Genomic DNA, 25,357 nt, shown 5'->3' with positions numbered 1-25,357 from the left:
CATAGAAGTTCAATGAAAGAAAAAAAAAAAAGGTAAAAATAAAAAGCCAAGCCTCACTTTGACATTTCTCTTTGAAAATCGCCGCTAAGTCAGTTTTGTCAATAATCTTACAGTTTTCTTCTCATCCTTAGAGTGTCCTTTAGTCCCAATACTAATATTAAAAAAAAAAAAGTTCTCACCAAGCCGATACACTTTCTCTTACGATCTCTTCCTTCCGGAGCTGTCCCAGCTTCAGCAGCTTAATGGCTGCCTCCCCGCCGATGGTAAAGGGGCTTCTTCTGGATCAACCAGGGACTTGCGATGTCCCCTGGGATCTACAGAACGCGCCCCTTACTATCACCGTCTCTACGGGACGGTTTAGGTCCGTTGGGACCGACCAGGAGCGGGGATATCAGCAGCTATCTCAGAGCCCCGAGATAGCAGCTGTATCGCAGCGACGAGACTCCGCCTTCTCCATCCGGTAGTATTGATTTTTAACCTCCAAAAACGCTTGACATTATATTAAACCTACCTTTGTCTCTGATGCAGCTTCCGAAAGTTTGTGGCAGAAAGTGATGAAGAAGAAGGTGACAATGGCAATTCTTCAGCTCTACTTCAGAAACGGGTTAAAAGTAAGGAAGAGAAAGTATGTGTCTATATGAGGTAGTATTATTTAGGTCTTTCTTTCTTATCTCAGCAGGCAACTGTTCTGGAACTCAGCGTCTTAGTTTCTAAAGGAAAGGTGGGAAATACATATTTTTTCTGTTTGGTTCTCTAGGCTGTCTGAAATATTAATTAATCTCTTCAGATTTGTGAGGAATGTCACACAGGATATCCTCTTTCTATGATGGCATTTTTTGTCAACTTCTGATATTCAAAGAGTTTTCAACAGTGACATATCTTTCTAATATTTCAGATACCCATTCTTGAAAAGAAATAGGATGCTGAATGTGTTCTCTGAATCTTGTATGCAATTTACCTGTATTATTGAATACACACTCATGAGATGCTTCACTAGGTCTAGGTTAGGATTAGCACCTTGCTTAAATACAAGAATTAGCTTAACTTAGAACAACTGAATTCCAGTGAATTATATTGGTCAAATATTTTATTTTCATACTTCTCTGAGCACACAAAGGGAATGGATAGAAAGATGCAGGGAGTGCAGATCTCCCTGTAATGTCCATGGTTATTCCTTTCTGTATTGGACCATTGCAGATTTCTTTACAGGTAGTCCTCAACTAACAATCACAATTGAACCCAAAAATGTATGTTGCTAAGTGAAAATTTTATTAAGTGAACTTGCCCCATTTTACAACTTTCCTTGCCACATTTGTTAAGTGAATCACTGCAGTTGTTAAATTAGTAACACAGTTGTTAAATGAATCTTGTTTCCCCATTAACTTTGCTTGTCAGAAGGTTGCAAAAGGGGATCACATGAACCTGGGACACTGCAACTGTCATAAATGTGAGCCAGCTATCAAGTATCCAAATGTAAATAATGTGACCATGGGAGTTGTAACTTTGAACAGTCATTAAACAAACTGTAAATAGTATTTTGAACAAGAAAACAGTTGAGAAGAGGGAAGATGCACAAACTGACTTTATTTTATTTTTGCAAAAAAGGTAATATTAGAGGTATAAAATCTTTGGGATCATTCAAACTATATGTAGTATATAGAAGTTTAAATAGATTGCAATATAGAACAGGGGTGTCAAACTCAAGGCCTGTGGGCTGGATCTGGCCCATGAGGTGCTTACATCTGGCCCATGGGGCCAGCCTGGAAATATCAAAGGACTGGCCCACGGTGCCTCTGCCGGCCCTAATGGGCTGCATGTGACCCCCCCTGGACCCCATTTTCGGCCTCCACAGCCTCCTGCAGCATTCTGACGGCCGAAAACAGGCCATGCAAAGCCCCTGTGGGGCCTGTTTTCGGCTGGCAGAGTGCTGCAGGAAGACTGGATTGGACTGAATTACAATTATGTGGCCTCAAGTAAGTACTTGATCTGGACAAAAATCAAGCAACATCCTGTTAATACTACAGTTTAATGCCAAATTTTACATACTGTAGGTCCATTTAATCTACAATCAACAATCGGTAATTGACAGCCATTTCTATTTACTATCCTGGAAATTTACCTCTGCTGTTAGATCTTGTATTATCATGTTATTTATGCTATTGTATTTTTATTATTAGTTGAATAATAAAAATACAATAGTATAAATAGCTTTGCCTGGAAAATCAATTTACTATTGAACAATGGGGTATACATTTAGAAATAAAAAGTTTAGTGGAGTATGAAGAATAAGTAATAATGTCAACTCATGAAGCTTCCCTAAACCTGTTCCACCATGCCCCCAGCCACCCCCGGCCACACAACCACCCAGCCCTGCAAGGTCTAACACACCCTGATGTGACCTCAATGAAATTGAGTTTGACACCCCTCTATAGAATAACTAAATATTTATGAACAAGCTATTTAAAGTCTCTACACTAATTTCAGCCAAGAAAGTTGGAATATCTGGAAATTTAATTATTTTCAGCTAAATTGGAGCAGCTTTATATCTTGCTAATTCTCTGCAGCTGTGCTGAATAAATCATTTGCCATGTGGTAGTAGGGTCAACTGTCTTATGAGAATCTGGCCATCCAGTTTTGTCAACTGTCAATTAAACTTAAAGATATTAGATATTAGACGACAAAGAATAATTTGCTTCCTAAAATAAACAACCAGTCTAAACTTCAGTATCACCCAAATCTCTTTTAAGATAGCCCAGGTATTACTTAGGCTTTGGAAACTTGGATTATAATGGAGAAAGATTGAAAAGACTGAAAATTTTTCAGTGGCCAAATATATATTGATTTTTTTTAAGGAGGGGCAAAAATAAAGTATGAATATATTGACTAAAAATAATCTAACTCAAGGATGAATTTGAAAGTAATTTAAAATGCAAATAAAAATCCTCACAAAATGATGCTGGAACTATAAAGGGGTGTTAGTGTAATACTTAATCTCTTTCTTTCAGGAACATGAGGAAGCAGACTATATCAGCTGGTTGAAAGGTCAAAAGAAGCTAGAAGCAGAGAATGAACTTCAAGATCTGGCTAGTAAAGGGCTGGGGACAATTGATGTGGATGACTATACAAATGGGTTATTTTGATTTAGCATATAATTGATTCTTGTTGATTGAATAGGCCCTATAATAACACTTATTCAACTGACTTGTATTATTCTCTGAAAATAATCTATTTACTGATCTAGAACTTCCATTTGAGAGTACTAAGTAAGGAAGGAGAGCCTTTATTCTTGAGCATTTGAGTAATTTCTTTTATTGGTAATCTTCTGGCTAATTTTAATTGCAAGTTGCAGCAATAAAATAATGGAAGGAAAAAGGCTCATTATGAAGGTGGCAGTATCATAAAACCAAAAACTTGAAAGGTCTTGTTAGTTTTCTCTGTGTCTCATCATAGTCTGTCCACCACCTTCCATCACCTATATGATCAAATGGTCACAAAAGAGTTCTCTAGATCAGGGGTCCCCAACCACCGGTCCGCGGACCGGTACCGGTCCGCGGAACAACTCCTACCGGGCCGCTGGCTTGCTGGGCGCCGCCATCTTTTTTCATGAAAAAGTGCTTCCGGTGAGCTTTTCCGGGTAGAAAGCTCACCGGAAGCACGCCATCAAAAGATGCGGCGCTATGCTTCGATGAGCTTTTCTGGGTAGAAAGCCATTTCTACCCGGAAAAGCTCACCGAGGCTGCGCCGCCATCTTTTTTGATGAAAACGCGCTTCCAGTGAGGTCACTGGAAGCACTTTTTCATCAAAAAGATGGCGCCCAGCTGATGCCGGTACCGGGCCGCGGCGCCCAGCTGATGCCGGTACCGGGCCGCGGCGTCAAAAAGGTTGGGGATCACTGCTCTAGATCATCCCTGAGCAAAGAAGTGGGCTGACAGTCATCTTTGGAGCAGTGGTGGGATTCAAATATTTTTACCACCAGTTCAGTGGGTGTGGCTTGGTGGGCGTGCTTTGTGCGTGTGCACCCACTTTGCGTGTGTGCGTGCCAAACGCGCACTATGCACAGGCACAGAGGCATTTGCACAGGCACAGAGGCGTTCTAATTCACCTGCAAGCCTGCATGATCCCGGTCGTTTCAGCAGCTGCCGTGCGGCACTCTTCTGTGCCGCTCAAAGCAGCTGTGCTTCAAATTCAGAGGATAAAGGTGAGTATGGGAGCCCGGGCAGGCGGATGGGCCCAACAGCAGAGTGGCGGAGAGAACCGGTTCAGTCTCTGCTGCTCTTCACTGCTACCGGCTTGGCAGAACCAGGCTGAACCGGTAGAATACCACCACTGCTTTGGAGTGAATTTAATGGTGAGTCTAGTTCATATTTTCATTCTTAGTAATATGTTTTGGATTTCATCTGTGTATTTCTAATTATCTCTACAGATACCACTGAAAATATACTGGAATGATCCGAAACTGGATGAAGGAGAGCAGTTTCTGAGAGATTATATCTTAAACCAATGTTATAAAGAAGGAAGCAATGAGGAGGAGGAGGAGGAGGAGGAACAGGAGCATCAACAGGAAGGGTCAGTACTTTTTTGTTTGATTTTTTTCTTCCCCTTCAAAAATGGAGAAAGAGTGAGCTAATAGGAAAGGAATTCATTGATTTCTCACAGTCTACTAATGATGTATTACATAGATCTATATTCAAATGTATATATAAAAACTTTGAGGTTATCACTAGTAGCTCATTAAGGATGTAACTCGGTATACAGCAGCTATGAAAAAGGCAATTCTATGTTAGGGATTGAAAATAAACTTGACCATATCATGATATCCTTTGATACCTCTGTGAGACATTCAAACTTGGAATTTTGTGTACTGAAGCGGATGTGGTAGCCACATTTGAAACAAGAAGTGATAGAATTGGAAAAGTATGGAAAAAATGCTAGAATGATTGGGGGTTAGAACATTGTCTCTCTGAATGGATGGATCTGTTTCATTTATGAAAAAGCAACTGAAGGATGATGTGACTTAAGATGTATAAAATCATATATGATGTAAGGAAGATGGCCAGAGAGAAGCTTCTTCTCTTCAGACTTTAGAACTAGGGGTCATTCAGTGCAGCAGGTTGGAAATTTAAAAATAATAATAAAAGAAGGTTCTTTGCTTGGCACATAGCTATTGTTATCTATGGAAATTCATTCTCACAAGATGGGATTTCCACTGACTTGAATAGCTTTAAAGAGGGATTGAATAAATCCAAGGTGAATAGACCTGTTATACTGAATGTTACCACAGATGTGGGGGAAGCATGTTTCCAACTACCAGTTACAAGGAATATTGGTAGGGAGAGTTATCTCTCCATTTTCAGTTGAGCACCCCAGAAACACTGGTTGATCACCGTGAGAAACCAGTTGCAAGACTACCTTGGTTTGATAACAAGGCCTCTGTTCTTACATAAATTTGATCCTAGTATTAGAATAGCCTAATTCTTCCATCATTTGCTCAGTATGTTTGCATGCAATCTAAGCATAGCTTTAGTTACCAGGCACTGCATAGAATTACATACACTAGCCTGCTTTTGTCTCTCCTTTACTTCCTCTTCTGTTTTTCAACTTAACTAGACTGACAACATAGTAATTTGTCCAATAGTGTTATAGCAATCTCCACAGTCCTCCTAAAACCATGATGGCAAACCAATGGCAAGCATGCTGGAAGTGGCATGCAGAGCCATCTCTCCAGGCACGCCAGCTGTCTCCCATTTTTCTTCTGGGTTCCGGCTAGCCAGATGGTCTTTGCGTGTGGAGGAATGCTGGAAACTTAAAGCTCAGGTTCCAGTTTCCGGTGTGTGCATGCATGCTGGCCAGCTGGTCTTCGCATGCATATGCATGCCAGAAACTAGAAGCTCAGCTTCCCAGCATGCACACCAGGGAGCTGCTCTCCCAATTTCTGGTGCTGCCGCACATGCACGTTTGGGAGCTGCTCTTCCAGCTTCCCACCCCCTCCCTGTGCGCGCATTCGTGCACTCCCATTCCAGCATTCGGTGCAACACTGTCCTAGAAATTCAACTTTGGTCCTATTGGGTTCTTGAAAGATTGTTTGATTTCTGTGTCCAATCAGGGTAGTTGTGAGAAATGGCGATTGGTTATTGCTAGGGGCATATTTACCACCAGGCTTTTTAATTGAAATATGGGTCCAAACTTTTTGGAGTAAACCATGATGTAGCATTGACACCATAAGATTGGTGTATTCCATTTAAGTGCTATACTTTGTAAAACAGTTCCCTTGATTTAAACTTAATTCTTTTGCCAAATATTGTAAATTGTTCTGTATCTACTAAAGCAGGGCTGTCAAACTCCCGGCCTGCAGGTCAGATGGATCATGTGCTGGCCACGCCCATGCCCAGTTTAATGAAGAGGGGAAAATCCCAATATGTCACGTGACGCTGCCGTGAGTTTGACACTCCTGTATTAAAGTATAATAATGCTTTATAAATAATTTAGCTACAATTTAGATATAACTCCAGTGGAGATAGGACTTATTTTTGAAATAACGCTGCTACTGAGAATTCCTGAAGGGTTACACAATGTGCTAGGGCAGAAAAGGAATATTGAATTGTAGAAAATATTTCAGCTGTGTTTGATCAAGTCATCATTTCTTAAACTATTTGCTCCAGGACCCCTTCCCTCTTCTAATTATGGAGGACTCTAAAAGAGCTTTCATTGTATGGGTTATATTTATCAACATTTAAACATTAAATATTAAAATTGATGCATTTGTAAAATATTTATATATTGAATATATTAAGTTTATTAGATATTAACATAAATAGTTTTCATGAAAATTCCCAATATTTTTAACAAATTAAGTTACATTGTTTTAAAATTTTGCAAATATCTTTAATATCTGGCATTTTGATTTCATGAACCCTTAAGAGGGTCTTGGGACCCCCAGTGATCCTAGGATCATACTTTAAGAATCACTGACTTATGTAATACTGTGTCCAATATGTGCTGCCTCCCCATAGGCCACCTGGAATCCAGCTGGCTGTTTCAGACTCATCAGATGAGGGTGAGTTCTTCTTAAAGAAGCAAGAGGATTTTGAGCGCAAGTACAACTTTCGTTTTGAGGAACCTGAAGCACAACATGTAAGTGTGGCAGAAGTGGGTAGAAATCTGAATGGGAAGGCCAAATGCTCAGTTCAATAAATATTGGATAAAATCCCCTTTCTCTTTTCACTCCCATTCCCTCCCTAATAGGTAAAAACATATCCCCGCATTATTACAACATCTGTGCGTCGGAAGGATGAGTACCGCAAAGAGAAACGGCAAGAAATTCGGGAGCGCAAGAGAAAAGTGAGTGGCTTGGAATCTGGACTAAATCTTGATCCAGTGTACCTCATTAATCAATGGTTTATCTCTTAATCAACACTCTAGTTTCCTAAGTCATGGACTTACTAATTTGTTTAAAAGGAGAGGGAACAGAAGCAGCAGGAGCTGAAGCACCTGAAGAACTTGAAGCGTCAGGAGATCCTGGAACGGCTAGAGAAGCTACATAAGATCACTGGTAGAGCAGGTAACAGTTTTCAAGAAAGTGACCTGGAAGGAGACTTTGATCCCCACGTGCATGACCAGCTTATGGAGGTGAGTAGTTGATCTTCCCTATTTGCTTAGACAAAATAAGACATAGTCTGCTGTAGTGTAAATCTGATTCCTACTTTCCAAGTTTAAGAGTATTAATTGTGTGGAACTGGGGCTGTGGTAGAATAGCAACCAGCTTAAAGTCACCTAGGGAGTTTATGGCACTAGTGAAATTTAATGGCAGAACTGCTCAAAATTCAGTTTTTTTCTTTGTTTTTTGCATGACATGACAAGTCCTTGCCTGCCTAAGTACTTGCTTATTGTAAATATAGATGTGGCTTTGTGTACGGTTGGTGGATTGACCATTTTTGGAGAATATGGCAACTGAATGTATGAACTAAAAATGCCTGGCAAAATAACCTTCCCAAGAACCCAGCAAAATATTTAACTGTTAAAGGCATTGTCCTTAAAGCCGCTGAAACTAAGGAGAAGTAGCTCAAAAATGTTCACTAGAAAACAAAGACAGTCTTAAGTCTTTTTCTGTAAATGATATCATTCCTCAAACCTCCTGGTGGGTTCTAGACAGAGTATTACTGTGAGAATTAGCTTAATGTCAACTATTCCATTCAGTGCATGCAGCAAATAAAAATTCCTGGAGCATTTTTGTTTCTAAAGAGTATAATTTACTGAGCAGTTATGGATATGGAAGTATGATATGAAACCAATTCTAATGGTTTCGTATGCAAACAGCATAGTTTAAAAGTTACCCTTTTCCCTGGTCTTCCCTTTGTCACTTTATTCCATCCAATCAATTATGTTCAGTTTGTTTGGGGAACAGACTCCGGTGAACTTTCCCAGCCGGTGACCTTGGAATGCTGGTATGTCTCCCCTTGGAGTCAGTGCTCTTACATTCCATTACCCCTTCCCTTGCATTCCAACCCACTCCCCCCCCCTGTTGCTTCTTGTCTGACAGGATGTACCTGGATTATTATTATCAATCATTATTATTATCAAATTTATTTGCCACCCATCTCATAGTTCAAAGCGACTCTTGAGTGGATATTATATAAATACTATATTAGATATATTGGATATTAGATAAATACCTTGAAGCTGTATATATAGGTGTTATTGCTATTTACATGCTATGTTTTGGGTAAAAGTTGGTGGTGCAATGATTTGTTTCTGTAGGGATAAGCCCCTCTCATTAGGTATAAAGGCCTTAATTATTTAAGTATTTTTACTTGGTAATAAGAATAAAGGTAAACGTAAAGAATAAAGTTAAAAGTAAATAAGTAAAAGGTAAAGAATAAAGGTAAAGGGTAATAAGGGTAAAGGAAAATATATGCAGTTTATCTTTGCCAGTTTAATATACTAGCATGTTAATATTTTGATAAAATTTGTGGTTCCCCATTATTAAAAGCTCTAATTGCTGACAAGCTGGTTGCATATGAGCTTCTGCTGCAAAGGTAAGTAATTACAGCATCCAAACAGTTGAAGATCATATGTTTCGAGGGATGCGTTTGTCACATGGAACAGGCACTGTATCCACAAAACAGTTTCAATCAGCGATACTTTTTTGTTTAAAAAGATCAAATAGGGAGGAAAAATGTGGCTTCAAGAATGCTAAAGATTTATTTCCTCCAGGACAAATAAATCTTGAATGTTATCTTTTCCTTATCTAGAATTATTTTGGGGATGTGTACTATGGAGTTGGTGAGGAAGAGAAACCACAATTTGAAACTGAAGAAGGAATTGACGGTATGTTGGGCCATCTTGGAGCAAGGGAAAGTTGCTATTCATGTGAAAAAAAACCCAGATATTTTGGGAATTAATATAAGGCGTTTATAATCAACTCCATAACCTGGAGGACAGACTCCTGAGGAAAAATGATAATTTTTAAAAAGGACCATCACAAAATTAAGGATATGGCAAATACTCTGTATGAAACAGCTGATTGGATTCTCCATGCCTGAGATGAATATGCATGGAGCCTTGGTGGCGCAGTAGTTAGAATGCAGTATTGTAGGCTAACACTGCCCACAGCCAGGAGTTTGATCCTGACCAGCTCAAGGTTGACTTAGCCTTCCATCCTTCTGAGGATCTGAATTGTTGGGGACAATATGCTGATATTGTAACTGTTCAGAGAGTGCTGTAAAGCATTGTAGAATTATTTATTGGCCAAGTGTGATCGGACACACAAAGAATTTGTCTTTGGTGCACAAGCTCTCAGTGTACATAAAAGATATAAGTAATAAATCATAGTCATAGTCATCATAAATACATTCATCATGAATCGTAAGATGCAACACATAGTGATAGTCATAAGTTACTAAATAAGCAATCAACATATACCATACTAGGAAACTAAGTAAACAATATAAATCATAATGATACAAGCAACAAAGTTACAGTCATAAGTAGAAAAGGAAATAGGTAATAGGAAGGATACGAAGAATAATAGTTGTTATGTCTCACCTTTACAAAGGAGGTGAAAAGTCCAAACTTCCACTGAATACAAACAGGCAAGCAAATCCAGCAATTATAGAGTTAACTCCTTTGAGCCGATAATGTTCTTGGCAGTCTCACACACGCTGTTTGCCAAGTCCGACCAGATAAGAGGAATATAAATCACACAAGCTGCCACAACACAAAATACACCAAGGCTTCTCTGAATAAGTCACACGTCTGTAGGAAGCTCTCAGAGCGAACACACCCACTTTTATTCCCTGTGGGGTGTGTCAGTCACTCAGCTCAGTCTCTGATTCGTCCCTTCCTCCTGCGTTGCAGCTCACACTTATGCCTGCAACGCTGCCTTGCATCAAGCCAGCATTCGTCTGCTTGATTCTCTGTCAGAGACTCCGATATGCCCTCCTCCTTCTCCTGATTAGCTTCAGGTTTTCCCTCTTGGTTATCTGCCGATACCTGAGGCACAATCAGGGAGGAAGGCATTGCCGAAGAGGAAGGTCCTGGGGAGGAGTCTTCGTCCTCTAACAATGCAGGCTCAAGCCTCAGAGCCACAACAAATAGTAATACAGTCTTAGTAAATAGTTTGACAGTATTGTGGGAATTAATTGTTTAGCAGAGATGGCATGGGGGGGAAACTGTCTTGGTGTCTAGTTCTGGTGTGCAATGCCTATAACATCATTTTAAGAGTAGAAGTTGAAACAATTTATGTCCAGGATGTGAGGGGTCTGTAGATATTTTCACAGCCCTCTTTTTGACTCATGCAGTATACAGGTCCTCAGTGGAAGGCAGGTTGGTAGCCACTGTTTTTTTCTGAAGTTCTAATTATCCATTGAAGTCTGTGTCTGGTTGGGTTGCAGAACCAAACCAGACAGTTATAGAAGTGCAGATAACAGATTCAGTCATTCCTCTGTAGAACTGTATCAGTAGCTCTTTGGGCAGTGTGAGCTTTCTGAGTTGGCGCAGAAAGAACATTATTTGTTATGCTTTTTGGATGACATTTTCGATGTTAGGTGTTTATTTTTTAAGTCTTGAGAAATTATAGAATCTAGAACATTGAAGGTCTCTACTGTTGATACTGTATTGGCTAGTATTGTAAGAGTTTAGTTTAGTTGATTGTCATTGCACCTCGTACAACGAAATTAAATACCATCTTCAGTGTACTATGAAAATAAACACAAACACACATCCTTCACATTCTATACATTGAATTGAAAACCCCTAATATTGCATTAATATTGCACTATACAGTAGAATTCAATAGAGCTACTGCCCTGGGATAGAAACTGTTTTTCACCCTATTTGTACTTGTTTTTAATATTCTGTACCGTCTGCCAGATGATAATAGTTCAAAAAAAGGGTTCCCAGCATGAGATGGATTTTTGAGAATGTTTTGAACTTTTTTAAGGCAGCGGGAGCTGTCTTCCAAAGAGGGGAGACTCTTCCAAAGAGGGGAGAGGGCAACCAATGATCTTCCAAAGAGGGGAGAGGTCAACCAATGATCTTCTGGGCAGTGACCTTAATCCTCTGGAGTGCTTTCCTATCTGCCACTGTGCAATTGGCAAACCATACAGAGGTGCAGTAAGTTAAGATACTCTCTATGGTGCAGTGGTAGAAGGTCACCAGCAGTTTTTCATTCAGTGGTTGTTTTCTGAGAAGTCTCAGGTAGTATAATCTTTGCTGGGTCCTTTTGACCACTGCTGCAGTGTGAGCACCCCAGGTCAGTTCCTCTTTTATGGTAACACCCAGAAACTTAAAACTGGCCACTATTGTATCTTCTGCAAATTTAGTAATAGTATTACTAGCGTGAGTGCGAATGCAGTCATGCACATCAAGAGTATAGAGTAAGGGATTTAACACAACCCTGTGGTGTACCAGTGTTAAGAATAAGGGCTGAAGAGGTATGATTACCTAATCTGACCCTCTGTGAGCAGCCAGACAGGAAATCCATAATCCAAAAGCAGATTGAATAAGAAAGTCCAAGTTCCAGAAGTTTAGACACTAGTCTAAGAGGTGATAGTATAGGATGGTTTCTCCTAAAGTCTATCATCATTTCTACGGTTTTGAGTGTATTTAGTTCAAGATTGTTCCAATCGCACCACAAGACTAGTTGTTCAACCTCCTGTCTGTATTTAGATTTCTTGTTGTCTCAAATGAGTCCAATCACTGCTATATATCATCTGCAAACTTCAGTACTTTAACAGAGGGATCTTTTGAGATGCAGTCATTGGTGTATAAGAGAGAAGATAAGTGGAGAGACCATCCCTGTGCTAATTGTACAGGTAGCTGATGTGATTTTGCCTAGCTTTACCTGCTGCTTCCTGTCTGTTAGGAAGCTTATGATACACTTACAAGTGTGGTCAGGCACAGCTAGCTGATTTAATTTAGTTAGAAGAATATCTGGAATGATGGTATTGAATGCCAAGCTGAAGTCTACAAAGAGGACCCTTGCATAGGTCTTTGGAGATTCAAAATGTAGGATGTAGTGCAGAGCCATATGAACAGTATCATCTGCTGATCTATTTGCTCGGTAGCAGATCGATGATGGTTTTCAGGTGGGCCAGCACTAGCCTTTCAAAGGTTTTCATAACTACAGGTGTTAGAGCAAATGGTCTGAAGTCATTCAGTTTCTTGGTGGAGGGTTTCTTCGGCATTGGGATGATAGTAGAGTGTTTGAAGCAAGAAGGAACATAGCACATCTCTAGTGATTTATTAATGATGCGGGTGAAGATAGGGGCCAGTTGGTCAGCACAAGCTTTTAAGCAAGAAGGAGTTATCTTGTCTGAGCCTGGTGCTTTTCCTGTCTTTTGTCTCTTATCTTGCACATCATATTCCATAATCACCAGAGGTGGAGGGCCCAATGTAATGGGGTCAGTTGTAGGAAATTTGACTCTTTGTTGATGTGTCTGAGATGGGGATTGTGGAGATAGGTGGCAGTAGTTTCCTCTCAAACCTACAGTAAAATACATTCAGGTCATCTGCCAGTTATCAATTTCCTTCAGCATGGAAAGGAGTTTTGCTGTAACTGGTGATATTTTAAAGAGTTTTCCACATGTTTGCTGGTTCATTTGTCGAGAACTGATTCCTTTGTTTTTCAGAGTAGCTTCTTTTTGCTGCTCTGATCACCTTTGTTAATATGTTTCTGGCCTGATTGTATTCTATTGCCTTTTCTGTAGGCTTCCTCTTTGGCACGACATGGCTGCTTAAGTTTAGCTGTGAACCAAGATTTGTTGTTACTGTTATATTCACAGGTTTCTGGTCAGCACACATAGGTCTTCACAAAAACTGACATATGATGTTACAGTATCTGTGAGTTCTTCCAAGTCTGCAGATGTATCTTTGAAAACATTCCAATCAGTGCAGTCAAGCTTTGCCTCTTCAGTCCAAGACCTCACTGATTTAATTGTTGGTTTTATGTCTTTGTCATAAAACCAATGATTGAATGAATCATTCAATGATCAGAGTGTCCCACAGCTGCTTGTGGTAAAGACCAATAAGCATCTTTTAATGTTGTGTAGCAATGGAGTGGTATATAAGTCTTAAGTGCTATTGTTATTGCCATGTTTCAGATGTTAGGCCAGTATACAAAATGAAATGGGACTGTTCTGGATAGAAGTGGTTTGGGGGATAGGGAAGAGGAACTGTAAGAAAAAGTCACCAGGTTTCTATGGTGACAGCACATGTGGATATTGGTGGAAATAGCAGCAAGGGAAGAGTTGGTAGTGCTGGAAAGATCAGCAGGAGAGTCAATATGTGGGACATTCCTATATGAGAAGTGAGGGGAAAACATGAAGTAGGCTTATCTCCCATAAAATCACTGAAGGATCTCTTTGGACTTTGTTTTGGCAAAATATGCAGAACAGCTAAAGGATTATGGGCTTTGTTATAGCAGACCTTCCAGAATGCAATTGATTGCTTCCGGTTCAAACCAAACCATTTTCCATTGCATGCATCCCCTAAATTGCATTGCATACACCCCTAATGGTGTATTATTATCTGAAACAAGTACTTCTATTCTAGTTTTATCTACCCAATTGTAGCCTGTGGTTGCAAATATGCTATACCATAAACTTAGTTAACAAATGGATTGGCTGTTTGTTTCAGAGTAGATAAAACAAGCCACAATACAGTACCATATAAACTGCAGTTTACATAGCACACTAAGATAAATATAGATTTGGTTTTGACTTGGCAGATGGGTTAAATTGTGGTTGGTGGCTTAGCATATATATATAGCAATAGCACTTGGACTTGTATACCACTTTATAGTGCTTTACAGCCCTCTCTAAGCAGTTTACAGAGTCAGCATATTGCCCCCAACAATTTGGGTCCTCATTTTACCCACCTCGGAAGGATGCAAGGCTGAGTCAACCTTGAGCCTGGTGAGATTTGATCTGCCAAATTGCAGACGGTTGGCTGCTGCAGAAGTAGCCTGCAGTACTGCACTCTAACCACTGTGCCACTGAGGCTCTTTAATCTTAATATCAATATTATTAGCAGGAAAATACATTAGCCTGCATTTTTCTATAAAGATATATCTAATACTCCTGCCTCTTATTTTCCCCACAATAATCCCCCTATGAGATGGGTTGGGCTGAGAGAGAATGATGGCCCAAAGTTATCCAGCCAGCTTTCACATCCAAGGGAAGAACTTGGTTTCCTGGCTTCTAGGCTAGCATATTTTCCTTCTGTGGCCCATTAAATCTCCTAGTTCTCCCAGTTGCTTTTCCCTGATTCTCAAACTTCCCTGTTGGAGTTATTTACATTTGACAGTTTTTCCAGACTTTTCCATATAAAATTGCAGAACAGATATGTGATATAAACATTTTTTTCTTAGTTTGTAGGCTTTTTAAGAAACACCTTGTTGGTCACTGGTGAAAACATTAAATTGATTAAGATGATTACTTTGGCTGAAAATTGCTTGGAGGATTGGGATATTAACCGTAATATGAGAATTAACCATATATATAAGTTAAAAAAAAACCAATGACAATTTGAAGCATGAATTAAGCCTTTTTTTAGGAGGAGTAATTGGTACACTTTGCTATTTATTATGCAGGACATCCCTAAAATAGATTTAGAACATTGTAAAATTTAAACAAGGGAATGGAGTTGCATTAAATAATATTTATAATGCAGTATTTTTTATCCAGATTCTATGCCGGTTTGTGAGTATGCATTGAGTACAGTAAGAGGGAAGCCCAATGAACACTATAGTATTTCAAATGTGTCCTCATGGGATAATGAAGTTCAAGAAGCTATAAGAGCTATAGAATCATTGCTTAAAAACACTTTCTCTTCCCCCTTCTTTTACTAAAAATTCAGGTGAATGGAATTGGGACAAGTGGATTGGAAGGGATGATGGAATGTGGCAGCATCAGGAGGAAGATCACCAACCACATTGTGAGGACCCTGACTTTGTGGTATGTTGACTTCTTAATGATTCTAACTGTATATGGCACAAGAAACGGAAACTGGTGTCTTCTGGCCCCTTTGCACTACAGCTAGAGCTGCTTAGGCCAGCAGGTAATGCTCCAAATTTGGAAGACAAATATTAAATCCAAGTACAGTCCACAGGCAGTATAACTCATGTACACTTCAAAGGATTAAAAATACTCAACAAAAACTGAGATGTATAATTACATATCAGAGATGATTGAATCTATGGGTTTGGCTTGATTTTTTTCTTAGTCTTTTACAGAGTCTACAGACTTTCTTGTTAAAATCTTTTTGTGCAGTACTTGTTCCACTGTGGTGGCTGCAAACCTTAGGATTCAAAAGAAAAAGAATTGTGTAAGGACCTGCCTCAACTGCTCCTCAGTAAAGCATGACTCTTGAAACAAGTAGTTATCAAAAGAATCTTTTACTGAGAAAGTGATTACCGAGAAGTCAGGTGGAATCTGAGGTTACTGCGCAAAGCATTAGCTATTCTTTCCCATTCCATCAGTCCATCAGTAGCCAAACAGTGTTAAAAAGGTGTTTTGAGAACTCCAAGGCATTAGCTTGATAGCAGTTCATCCCCAGGGTGCAGCAACCTTGGTGTTAGAGTAGAACCGGCAGGGAGGAAGTCTATCATGTCTCTGAGATAGTCTCCCTTCCTAAATCTCATACAGTTACAGCAAAAGTAAAAGCATGCAGAGAATTCAACCCCTATATCCTCCTTCCCCTTCCTCCATGGGAATGACAGCATCCCAGAGGAAGACATGACATGCTGTCCTCCCAAAAGAAAGAGGGCTTATGCCTGCAGCACATAACATAATAAACAGAGAAAAACAACATTTAGTCTCATTTAGGTTTATTAGGGTATTGGTTGTGAAACTTTGATAAATTTAGGGGGGGGTCTAATGTGGCATTGATTAACCTATTCATTTTGGGCAGTGGGAAAATCTTTCCACACTACCAAGTATTGAAGGGTCCCACAATGTTTATGGGAACCTAAAATTTCCTTATCAAAATGTTGTTCATCTTCCACCATAAATGGTTTGCGAATGGGGGAAGGACAGGCCTCAAAGGTGAGGACACCTCAGTTTCAACAGACTACAATGAAAAAAGGGGTGAACCTTGTGAAGGGACTTGGGCCGGTCTAATTCTATTGTAACCGGGTTAATGATGCCATACAAACTTAGGTCCCAACTTCTTAAAAGGTTGCAGTGACTGTAGGTAGCGTGTGGAAAAGTACACCCAATCCCCTACGTTACACTTCTTTGGCTCAGTTCTTTTCTTATCTGCTTGACATTCATAAGTTTCTCTCTCTTCAGTAAGTGCCTTTTGCATGACCGGCCAGGTGTTTTGTAACTGGCTGATCCAATGCTTTAGTGAGGGGATCACAGGATCCTTGATGGGTAATTCAGGCTTAGGTTTGAAGTTCTGACTGGTTGCGACTTGGAAAGGGGTGAAACCAGTACAGAATTGTTATAAGCCGGTTCTACAAATGGTAAAAGGTTGGTCCAGTTGTCTTCTTGATAGTTGATGAAACATCTAAAGTACTCCCCCCCCTTCATTTGCGGTTGGTGACTAGAACTAAGTCCCTGGTCAGTACCTAATAAAAAGGCCCTCCACAACTCATAGGTGAATTGAACTTCCCTGTCTGATATGATGCATTGGACTGTGCCATGTAACCGGTAAATGTGATGCAAAAACAATTTAGCAAGACCCCATGCCATTGGTATCTTTTGGCCCAGAATAAAATGCATTCGTTTGGAAAATAGGTATGACCACCAAAATTACTGTGTTCCTTGCACTTTCAGGGAGTTCTATGATAAAGTCCATAGACCAGAGTGCTGATGACTCGGCCACAATTTGAAGGAGCCCTGCTGTTTTATCCTATCTTCTCGTTACAGAGCAATTGGACACACAGCTCTCAATGTCCTTTTTGAGGGAGGGCCACCAGAATTGTCTTTTTATTAAATGTATTTATGAATCCGAAATGCCCTGTCGTTTTTGAATCATGGCATGTCTGCATAATCAAGAGTTTTTAACTAGTTGGCACATAGAGTTTTGTTCCCACCCAAGCTAGTCCATTCTGGATGGAGCAGATATTATTGTGGTTGCAAAACCACTCATCATCTGTTAGTGCCTTTTTTAGGGCAGAGGCCACATTGCTGCTAACTGGTAGTTTTTCTCTCTACTGTGATCTAGTGGTTACCTGGGCTGCCAGTTGACGAGATGGGAGCATTGGTTTGATTATTGCCACTTTGGAGCAATGGTATTGTGACATCCATGATAGCCAGGAAATCCCCGCCCCCAGGGAGTAGCACAAGGTGAAATTGAACCTCTGGGAGTGTTGCACCCAATGTGCTTGCTTAACTTACGAGGGGTCTTCAGTGCTTCCAGATTTTCGTAATGAATCCATATCTGGAAAAGGATTTTACTCCCTTCTAAGAAGGGCCACTAGGACAGGAATACCCATCTCACAGCGTAAGTCTCCTTCTACCATACGGCCCAGTGTTCCTCGGTTTCAGATAGTTTCTTTGAGGTGTAAGTACACAGTTGTAACTCTCTGTTTTCATTTTCTTGCATTAATACTGCCCCCACCGCAACATTACTGGCTTCAGCTTGTATGATGAAGGGGTTGTTGGGTTGTTTGAACAAATGAAGGGATTAATTGCCTGTAAAAGTTGGCGAATCCTAGGAAGCTTTGTAACTGCTTCCTAGAGTGTGGCAGAGCCCATTCTAACACTGCTCTGACCTTTTTGGGATCCATTTTGATTCCCTCACGGGAGATTTGATAGACCAGGTAATCTATTTTGTCCTGATGGAATTCACATTTGAAAAGTTTGACATAGACATAGAGTTTAGTGGCCCAAAGTTTCTGTTTTCACATGTTCTGTTTCAGTCTTGCTGTAGATTAAAATGTCATCTAAATATACCATCACCCCTTTATACAGATGTTCATGCAGTACCTCATTAATAAGTTGCATGAAGACTGCGGGGGCTCCTTGTAATCCTAAGGGAAGCACTTTCAATTGGAAACAATTTAGTGGGCAGTTGAAAGCAGTTTTACACTCATCCCCCTCTTTAATCCTAATGCGGTAAGATACTTGTAGCAAATCCAGTTGAGTAAGAAATTTCCCTTTTGCCAAATGGGCTAATATGTCCTTCATCAGAGGAAGGGGGTACATGTTTTCTATGCATACTGTGTTCAGGCCATGCAGTCGATGCAGAGACGAAGAGCCTAATCTTTTTTCTCCTGGAACGGGTCTGAGGACACCACCCATGGTCATGCCGGTTGGATAAATCCACAAGTTAGGTATTTATCAATGAATAAGCGCAGTTTCTTCAATTCTCTAGGGGTCAATGAGTATAATTTTGGTTTTGGTAGCTTTGTCCATGGCATGATTTCAATGGCACAGTCCATGGGCCAGTGTGGAGAGGGGGGGGGGAGTTCATCTGACCCCTTTTCACTGAATACATCCCTGAGATCTCTGTATTTGTTGGGAATGGTGGGAAGGATTTTCCCTTATATCATCACACCAAGTTCATTGCACGGAGAGGGGTTCGTTGGGATTTCTCTCTGGCTTGAACGCTGGTTGATCATCTTGAATTTCATCATTCCCCTCCAATTCCCATAAGGATTCCACTTTTTCAGCCAGGCCAACCCTAGAACAAGGGGTCTCTCCATCCTTTGTGCCAATATGAAATTTAGGAGTTCTGAATCCACATTTCTATGGGTTTAGTAGCAAAAGTTGCAGGGATGCCTCCCGCAACCAAGCCATCTAATTGGCAGAATGCGACTGGGACTTTTTAGCCTTCTTGGCTGGATGCCCAGTTTCTCAGCCGGCACCAGGTTACCAAGTACCCGGGACAGACTGAATCTAATGGGACCCTAAGGGTGGCCTTCAGCCTCGACCCCAGGAAATGAAGCTTTCTGGGGACAGTCATGAATGTAATCAGGCCACTTATCAAGGGATTAGAGTCAATATTGGTTAGCCCCTGGTCTTTGTCTGCTGAGGTCGGAGTTCCCTCCATCCGCATACAGATGGGTGACTGAACAACTAGCCTCGTGGTGCGACTGGAACAATCTGGAACTGAATACATACAAAACCACAGAAATGGTGGTAGACTGTAGGAGAAACCCTCCCATACTACCACCTCTTACAATAGTAGACAACACAGTATCAACATTAGAGACCTTCAAATTTCTAGGTTCCATCATATGTCAAGACCTAAAATGGACATCTAACATCAAAAATGTCATCCAAAAAGCACAACAAATGTTCTTTCTGAGCCAACTCAGAAAGCTTAAACTGCCCAAGGAGTTGATGATACAGTTCTATAGAGAAATTATTGAGTCTGTCATCTGTACCTCTATAACTTTCTGGATTGGTTCTGCAATCCAGCAAGACAATCACAGACTTCAGAGGATAATTAGAACTGCAGAAAAAACAATTACAACCAACCTGCCTTCCATTGAGGACCTGTATATATGATAAAGAGCTGCAGTTGCACAGTAAGCAAGCAAGTAAGCGTAAACAAAGTTTTCCCCCAAGTTATGCAGTTCATTCTCTAAAACCTCCAGCACATTTCCCACCCCCACAAAGTCCAATTATTTCACCCTCCCCCCATTACTATGGAAGCCGAAAGATGAGAGAGAAAGGAAAGGAGTCTTGAAGGCTGACATTTGGCCTTCCTGCAAAAGAGGCATTAGCCCCAGTACCTCTTTTGATTGAGGGTGAACAACATTTTGAGGTTAAAGAAATGTTGGACTCAAGGAAACAAAAGGGTCGACTCCAATATTTGGTTGTTTGGAAGCATTTCCCTCCTTCTCAGTCAGAATGGGTAAATGAATGAGATGTTCGAGTCCCTAGGCTCATACAGGCATTTCGAGCGAAATATCCTGACAAACATTAAACTTTTGTATTGCTTGTGAAATGTATCCTTTTATCTTGAATTTCTTTTCTTTTCTAGGGCTAACACATAAATAAAAATTATTTTACTATTCATCTTGATGTTTCTTCAAGCAAAGAAGAAACATCAAGATGAATAGTAAAATAATTTTTATTTATGTGTTTATTTATTTCTTTAGTATCTGTTTTGTTTCTATGATTAATAAAAACAAAAACAGATAGTAAAAAATATATAAATACATAAATAAAGAAAAGCAACTTACCAAAAGGGAGACAGGCAACTTCTTGTTACATTGATGTTGCTGTATACAATGTATAACATCAATGTAACAAGAAGTTACCCTTTTGGTAAGTTGCTTTTCTTTATTTATGTATTTATATATTTTTACTATCTGTTTTTGTTTTTATTAATCATAAAAACAAAACAGATACTAAAATAAACACATAAATAAAAATTATTTTACTATTCATCTTGATGTTTCTTCTTTGCTTAAATATCAAGATGAATAGTAAAATATTTTTTATTTATGTGTTTATTTCTTTCTTTAGTATCTGTTTTGTTTTTATGATTAATAGTAAAAGCAGATAGTAAAAAAATAAATAAATACATAAATAAAAAAGCAACTTACCAAAAGGGAGACAGGCAACTTCTTGTTACATTGATGTTATACATTATCTGTTTCTGCTTAAATCAATATATAGCAACATCAATGTAACAAGGTTGTATGCATATGTAAATGAAAAAATTTAAATAAGTGTTTTATTTTTTTTTAAACAAAAACATAAAACATAAACCAACCAACATAGTGTGTTGGTTGGTACAAATCACTTGTGCACAATCTCTGCAGTCTTCCTTTCCAATTTGCATTAATCCTTATATCATGCTAAGCAATTGGCCACTAAACGAGCACCTGGTCATTAAGTGAGGACTACTTAAATTTGGATTGCCAGCCACATGGCCTCCTGCCTGGGCCTTGCCAGGGCCTCCCCAGGCCTTGGAAACTGGCAAAAAGCACTTGCTAAGCAATTGGCCACTAAGCGAGCACCTGGTCATTAAGTGAGGACCACTTAAATTTGGGTTGCCAGCCACATGGCCATGCCCACCCCAGTCACATGACCACGTAGCCATGCCCACCCGTCATATGACCACGTAGCCACTCCTACCCGTCACATGACCACCAAGCCACACTCACAAATTAGGCCACGCCCACAGAACTGGTTGTTAAGAAATTTGAATCCCAACCCTGTCTAAGGGTCTTAGGTAATTGCAGTTGTACTGCCACAGGATTCACTATTTATTCAATTGGGAAAGGTCCAACATATTTAGGTCCCAATTTTTTAAACTTTTGTGTGGTTTGTAAATACTTAGTGGACAAGAAGACTTTGTCCCCCACTTGATGCTGTTTTTGTGGATCTCTCTTTTTATCAGCTTGTTTCTTATAAGCTTGATGAGCATCATCTAATACTTTATGGGTAACTGGCCAGGTAAGCTGGAGTTGGGTTATCTACTCAGTTAATGACGGAACATTGGGTTTCTCTTGTGGAAGTTTGGGTATGGGTACAAAGTCTTGCTCCGAAGCTACTTTAAATGTGGTAAAACCAGTGCTACTGTGAACTGAATTGTTATGCTCCATCTCTGCAAAGGGCAAGAAGTCAGACCAATCATCTTGTTGATAATTTATATAGCATCTAAGGTATTGTTCCAATACCGAGTTAGTTCTCTCACAAGCCCCATTGGTTTGTGGGTGATGGGTAGAGCTTAAGCCCTGGGTGGAGCCCAATAGTTTCAGGAATTCTTTCCAAAAATTTGAAGTGAATTGGACACCCCTATCTGAAATTATCCATTCAGGAATACCATGTAACCTATAGACATGTAAAATAAACAGTTTAGTTAAGGTTTTTGCAAATGGGATTTTTGCACGAGGTATGAAATGAACCTGCTTGGAAAATAAGTCTGTTACCACCCAAATAACTATATTTCCCCCAGTTTCAGGCAATTCCACTATAAAGTCCATAGAAATTTCCTTCCATGGAGCAGTTGGCCTGGCTTCTGTAGTAAACCAGCCAGTTTACCATGTGGCCATTTGGCCAAAGCGCAAATAGGAGAACTAGCCACGTAAGCTTCAATGTCCTTTTTTAAAGTAAGCCAGAATTGTCGTTTGATCAAATGTAGGGTTTTCACGAATCCAAAATGTCCAGCAGCTTTTGAATTGTGAGCTTGTTTTAAAATGGGAGCCCTCAAGCTAGCTGGTATATATAAATTGGCCCCCACCCATGCCAAACCATTTCTAACCATACAGTCATTTGAGTGGGTCAGGAACCAATCATCTAGTTTAAAAGCTTACTTTAACTGAACAGACAAATCTTTTGATAGATCAACATCTCCCTTTTTCTAGGCTCTGTTAACCATCGGAGCTGCCAATTGTTTAGTTGGGACGATGGGGCAGATCATTTCCGGGTGCACACTATTATATTGGGGTAATCTAGACAGCACATCCGCCCTGAAGTTCTCCCCCCCCCAGAAGGTACTTCAGTGAAAAATTAAACCGTTAGAAGTATTGAGCCCAGCAGACTTGCTTAGGAACGTTGCCATCACTTTGTATATGTGTTCTTCACACGTAAATCCTCAGATCTAGAATAATGTCAGATGGTGCTCCATTCAAAATCCAAGAAAGATACTCTTAGACTCTATTATTATAGAGAAAAGAAACTTTTACTGGAAATCAAGTGGTATCATCAAAAGAATTCTAGGTCTGAGGATTTACACGCGAAGAACACATATACAAAGTGATGGCAACGTTCCCACCCACAATAGTTCAAACAGTCCATCCAATTGAAGATATGTATAATATCATGTGGGGCATCTTCAGGTGGTGATGCAGACATCTGCCCATTGACCTTGGCCTAGTTTGATAAAGAGCTGCAGTTGCACAGTAAACAAACAAGTAAACAATAAAGTTTTCCCCAAGTTATACAGTTCATTCTCTAAAACTTCCAGCACATTTCCCACCCCTACAAAGTCCAATTATTTCACCCTCCCCCCGTTACTATGGTAGCCAAAAGATGCGACAGAAAGGAAAGGAGTTTTGAAGGCTGACAATACTGCATGAGTCAAAAAGAGGGCTGTGAAAATATTTACATCCTGGACATAAACTGTTTCAACTCCTGCCCTCAAAATGATGCTATAGAGCAGGGGTTGCCAACCTTTTGGACCTCCAAACTCATAATTTTAAATCCCAGGGACCACTAACCGGTTCTGTGGGTGTGGCCTAATTTGTGGGTGTGGCTTGGTGGTCATGTGACCGATTGGGCATGGATGGTATGTAAATATTATAAATATTTATATAAATATTGATTTTTTAATAAAAAAGAGCAACTCTTACCCAAAATCAGGCAAAGCAGACAGGCAGATTGAGTTGCTCACAGACAGATTCATTCAGTGATCTATCTATCTGCCATCAGCTAGCTCAGTCTCTTAAATTTGCTTGCCGTGAGTCTGCACTGACCTTCAGTCCTAATGGAGGTTCGGCTGTGCTTAAAAGCGGAGCCGAAGATCTAAAGACTAGAAAGCAAGAAATCCAACCGTTTCCTGCTTCCTAGCTAATTTAAATCTCCTGGCATAGCAGAACAACTGATGGTCAGAAAAAGGAAAAATAGCAACTTAGCAGGAAAGTTTGCTGGGTAAGGAGTGAGTGGGCGGGGAGGGTTCCCGCGGGCCATGTCTTGTGTTTCTGTGCAGCCTCGATTAATTGCTTTTGGGGGTGCTCTGGGGTGAGATTTCTCTGTGGCCCACCAAAATTTTCTCACGGCCCAACAGTGGGCTGTGGCCCACCAATTGATGACCGCTGCTATAGAGCACTGCACACCAGAACAACCCAGACACAAGAACAGTTTTTCTCCAAATGCCATCACTCTACTAAACAAATAATTCCCTACTTTATTTATTTTATTTTGTCAAGCAAATTATAAGATAACAGGTATAAATATAAACATAGTTATGAATACATGAAATGGATACATATAAGAAAAATAAAAAGAAACAATAGGACTGTCGTAGGCACGTTGGTGCACTTATGCACACCCCCTACAGACCTCTTAGGAAAGGGGTGAAGTCAATAGTAGACAATCTAAGTTTAAAGTTTTTGGGGTTTGGGGAAGAAACCACAGAGTCAGGTAGAGTATTCCAGACATTGACCACTCTGTTGCTGAAGTCGTATTCCCTGCAATCAAGTTTGGTGCGGTTTACCTTGAGTTTGTATCTATTGTGTGCTCTTGTATTGTTATGGTTGAAGCTGAAGTATTCATTGACAAGTAGGATATTGCAATGTATAATTTTATGAACTATACTTAGATCAGACAGAAGGCAGCGACGTTCTAGGTTTTCTAGGTCTAGAATTTCAAGTCTGGTGGCATAAGGTATTCTGCAACGAGTAGAGGAGTGGAGAACTCTTCTTGTGAAATATTTCTGGACTTTCTCAATTGTATTAATATCAGATATGTAATGCGGGTTCCAGACTGATGAGCTGTATTCAAGTATTGGTCTAGCAAATGTTTTGTATGTTCTAGTTAGTAGTGTGATATTACCAGAGAAAAAGCTATGCAGGATTAGGTTAACAACTTTTAATGCCTTTTTGGCTATGTAGTTACAGTGGACTCTAGCACTTAGATCATTAGAGATGAGTAGTACAAGGTCCTTGACAGAGTTTGGATCATCAACAAGGTCTTGACTATTCAGCTTGTATTTTATTTTTTGATTTTTTTTTTTGCCAATATGTAGGACAGAGCATTTATTTGTTGAGATTTGAAGTTGCCATTTGTTTGACCATTCTGATACATAGTCGAGGTCTTTTTGAAGGGTAGCAGTATTGTCGGTGGTGTTGAATAGCTTTACATCATCAGTGAAGAGAATGCAGTTGCTCTTAATATGATCACAGAGGTCATTTATGTAGAGTATGAAAAGAGTTGGTCCTAAAACACTGCCT

General features: G+C 39.9%; 1 protein-coding gene across 2 annotated transcripts in view; it reads left to right on the top strand.

Annotated features, from left to right (window-relative positions):
* KRI1 (KRI1 homolog) overlaps positions 1–25,357 on the top strand; it is an 81,117-nt gene that overhangs the window by 22,323 nt on the left and 33,437 nt on the right. For both annotated transcript variants that reach the window (XM_026679648.2, XM_026679649.2), the window contains exons 7-14: positions 529–625; positions 3,006–3,083; positions 4,424–4,566; positions 7,011–7,131; positions 7,243–7,338; positions 7,456–7,626; positions 9,249–9,324; positions 15,355–15,452. In XM_026679648.2, coding sequence (XP_026535433.2) covers positions 529–625; positions 3,006–3,083; positions 4,424–4,566; positions 7,011–7,131; positions 7,243–7,338; positions 7,456–7,626; positions 9,249–9,324; positions 15,355–15,452 — 880 coding nt within the window. The remainder of the gene's footprint in view (positions 1–528; positions 626–3,005; positions 3,084–4,423; positions 4,567–7,010; positions 7,132–7,242; positions 7,339–7,455; positions 7,627–9,248; positions 9,325–15,354; positions 15,453–25,357) is intronic.

This window comes from Notechis scutatus, chromosome 2 (genome assembly GCF_049901735.1).
Source record: "Notechis scutatus isolate UNSWTSFEM ecotype Mainland chromosome 2, rNotScu1.2, whole genome shotgun sequence".
In the NCBI taxonomy this organism is placed as follows: domain Eukaryota; kingdom Metazoa; phylum Chordata; class Lepidosauria; order Squamata; family Elapidae; genus Notechis; species Notechis scutatus.
This window is presented reverse-complemented; position numbering and strand designations above follow the sequence as displayed.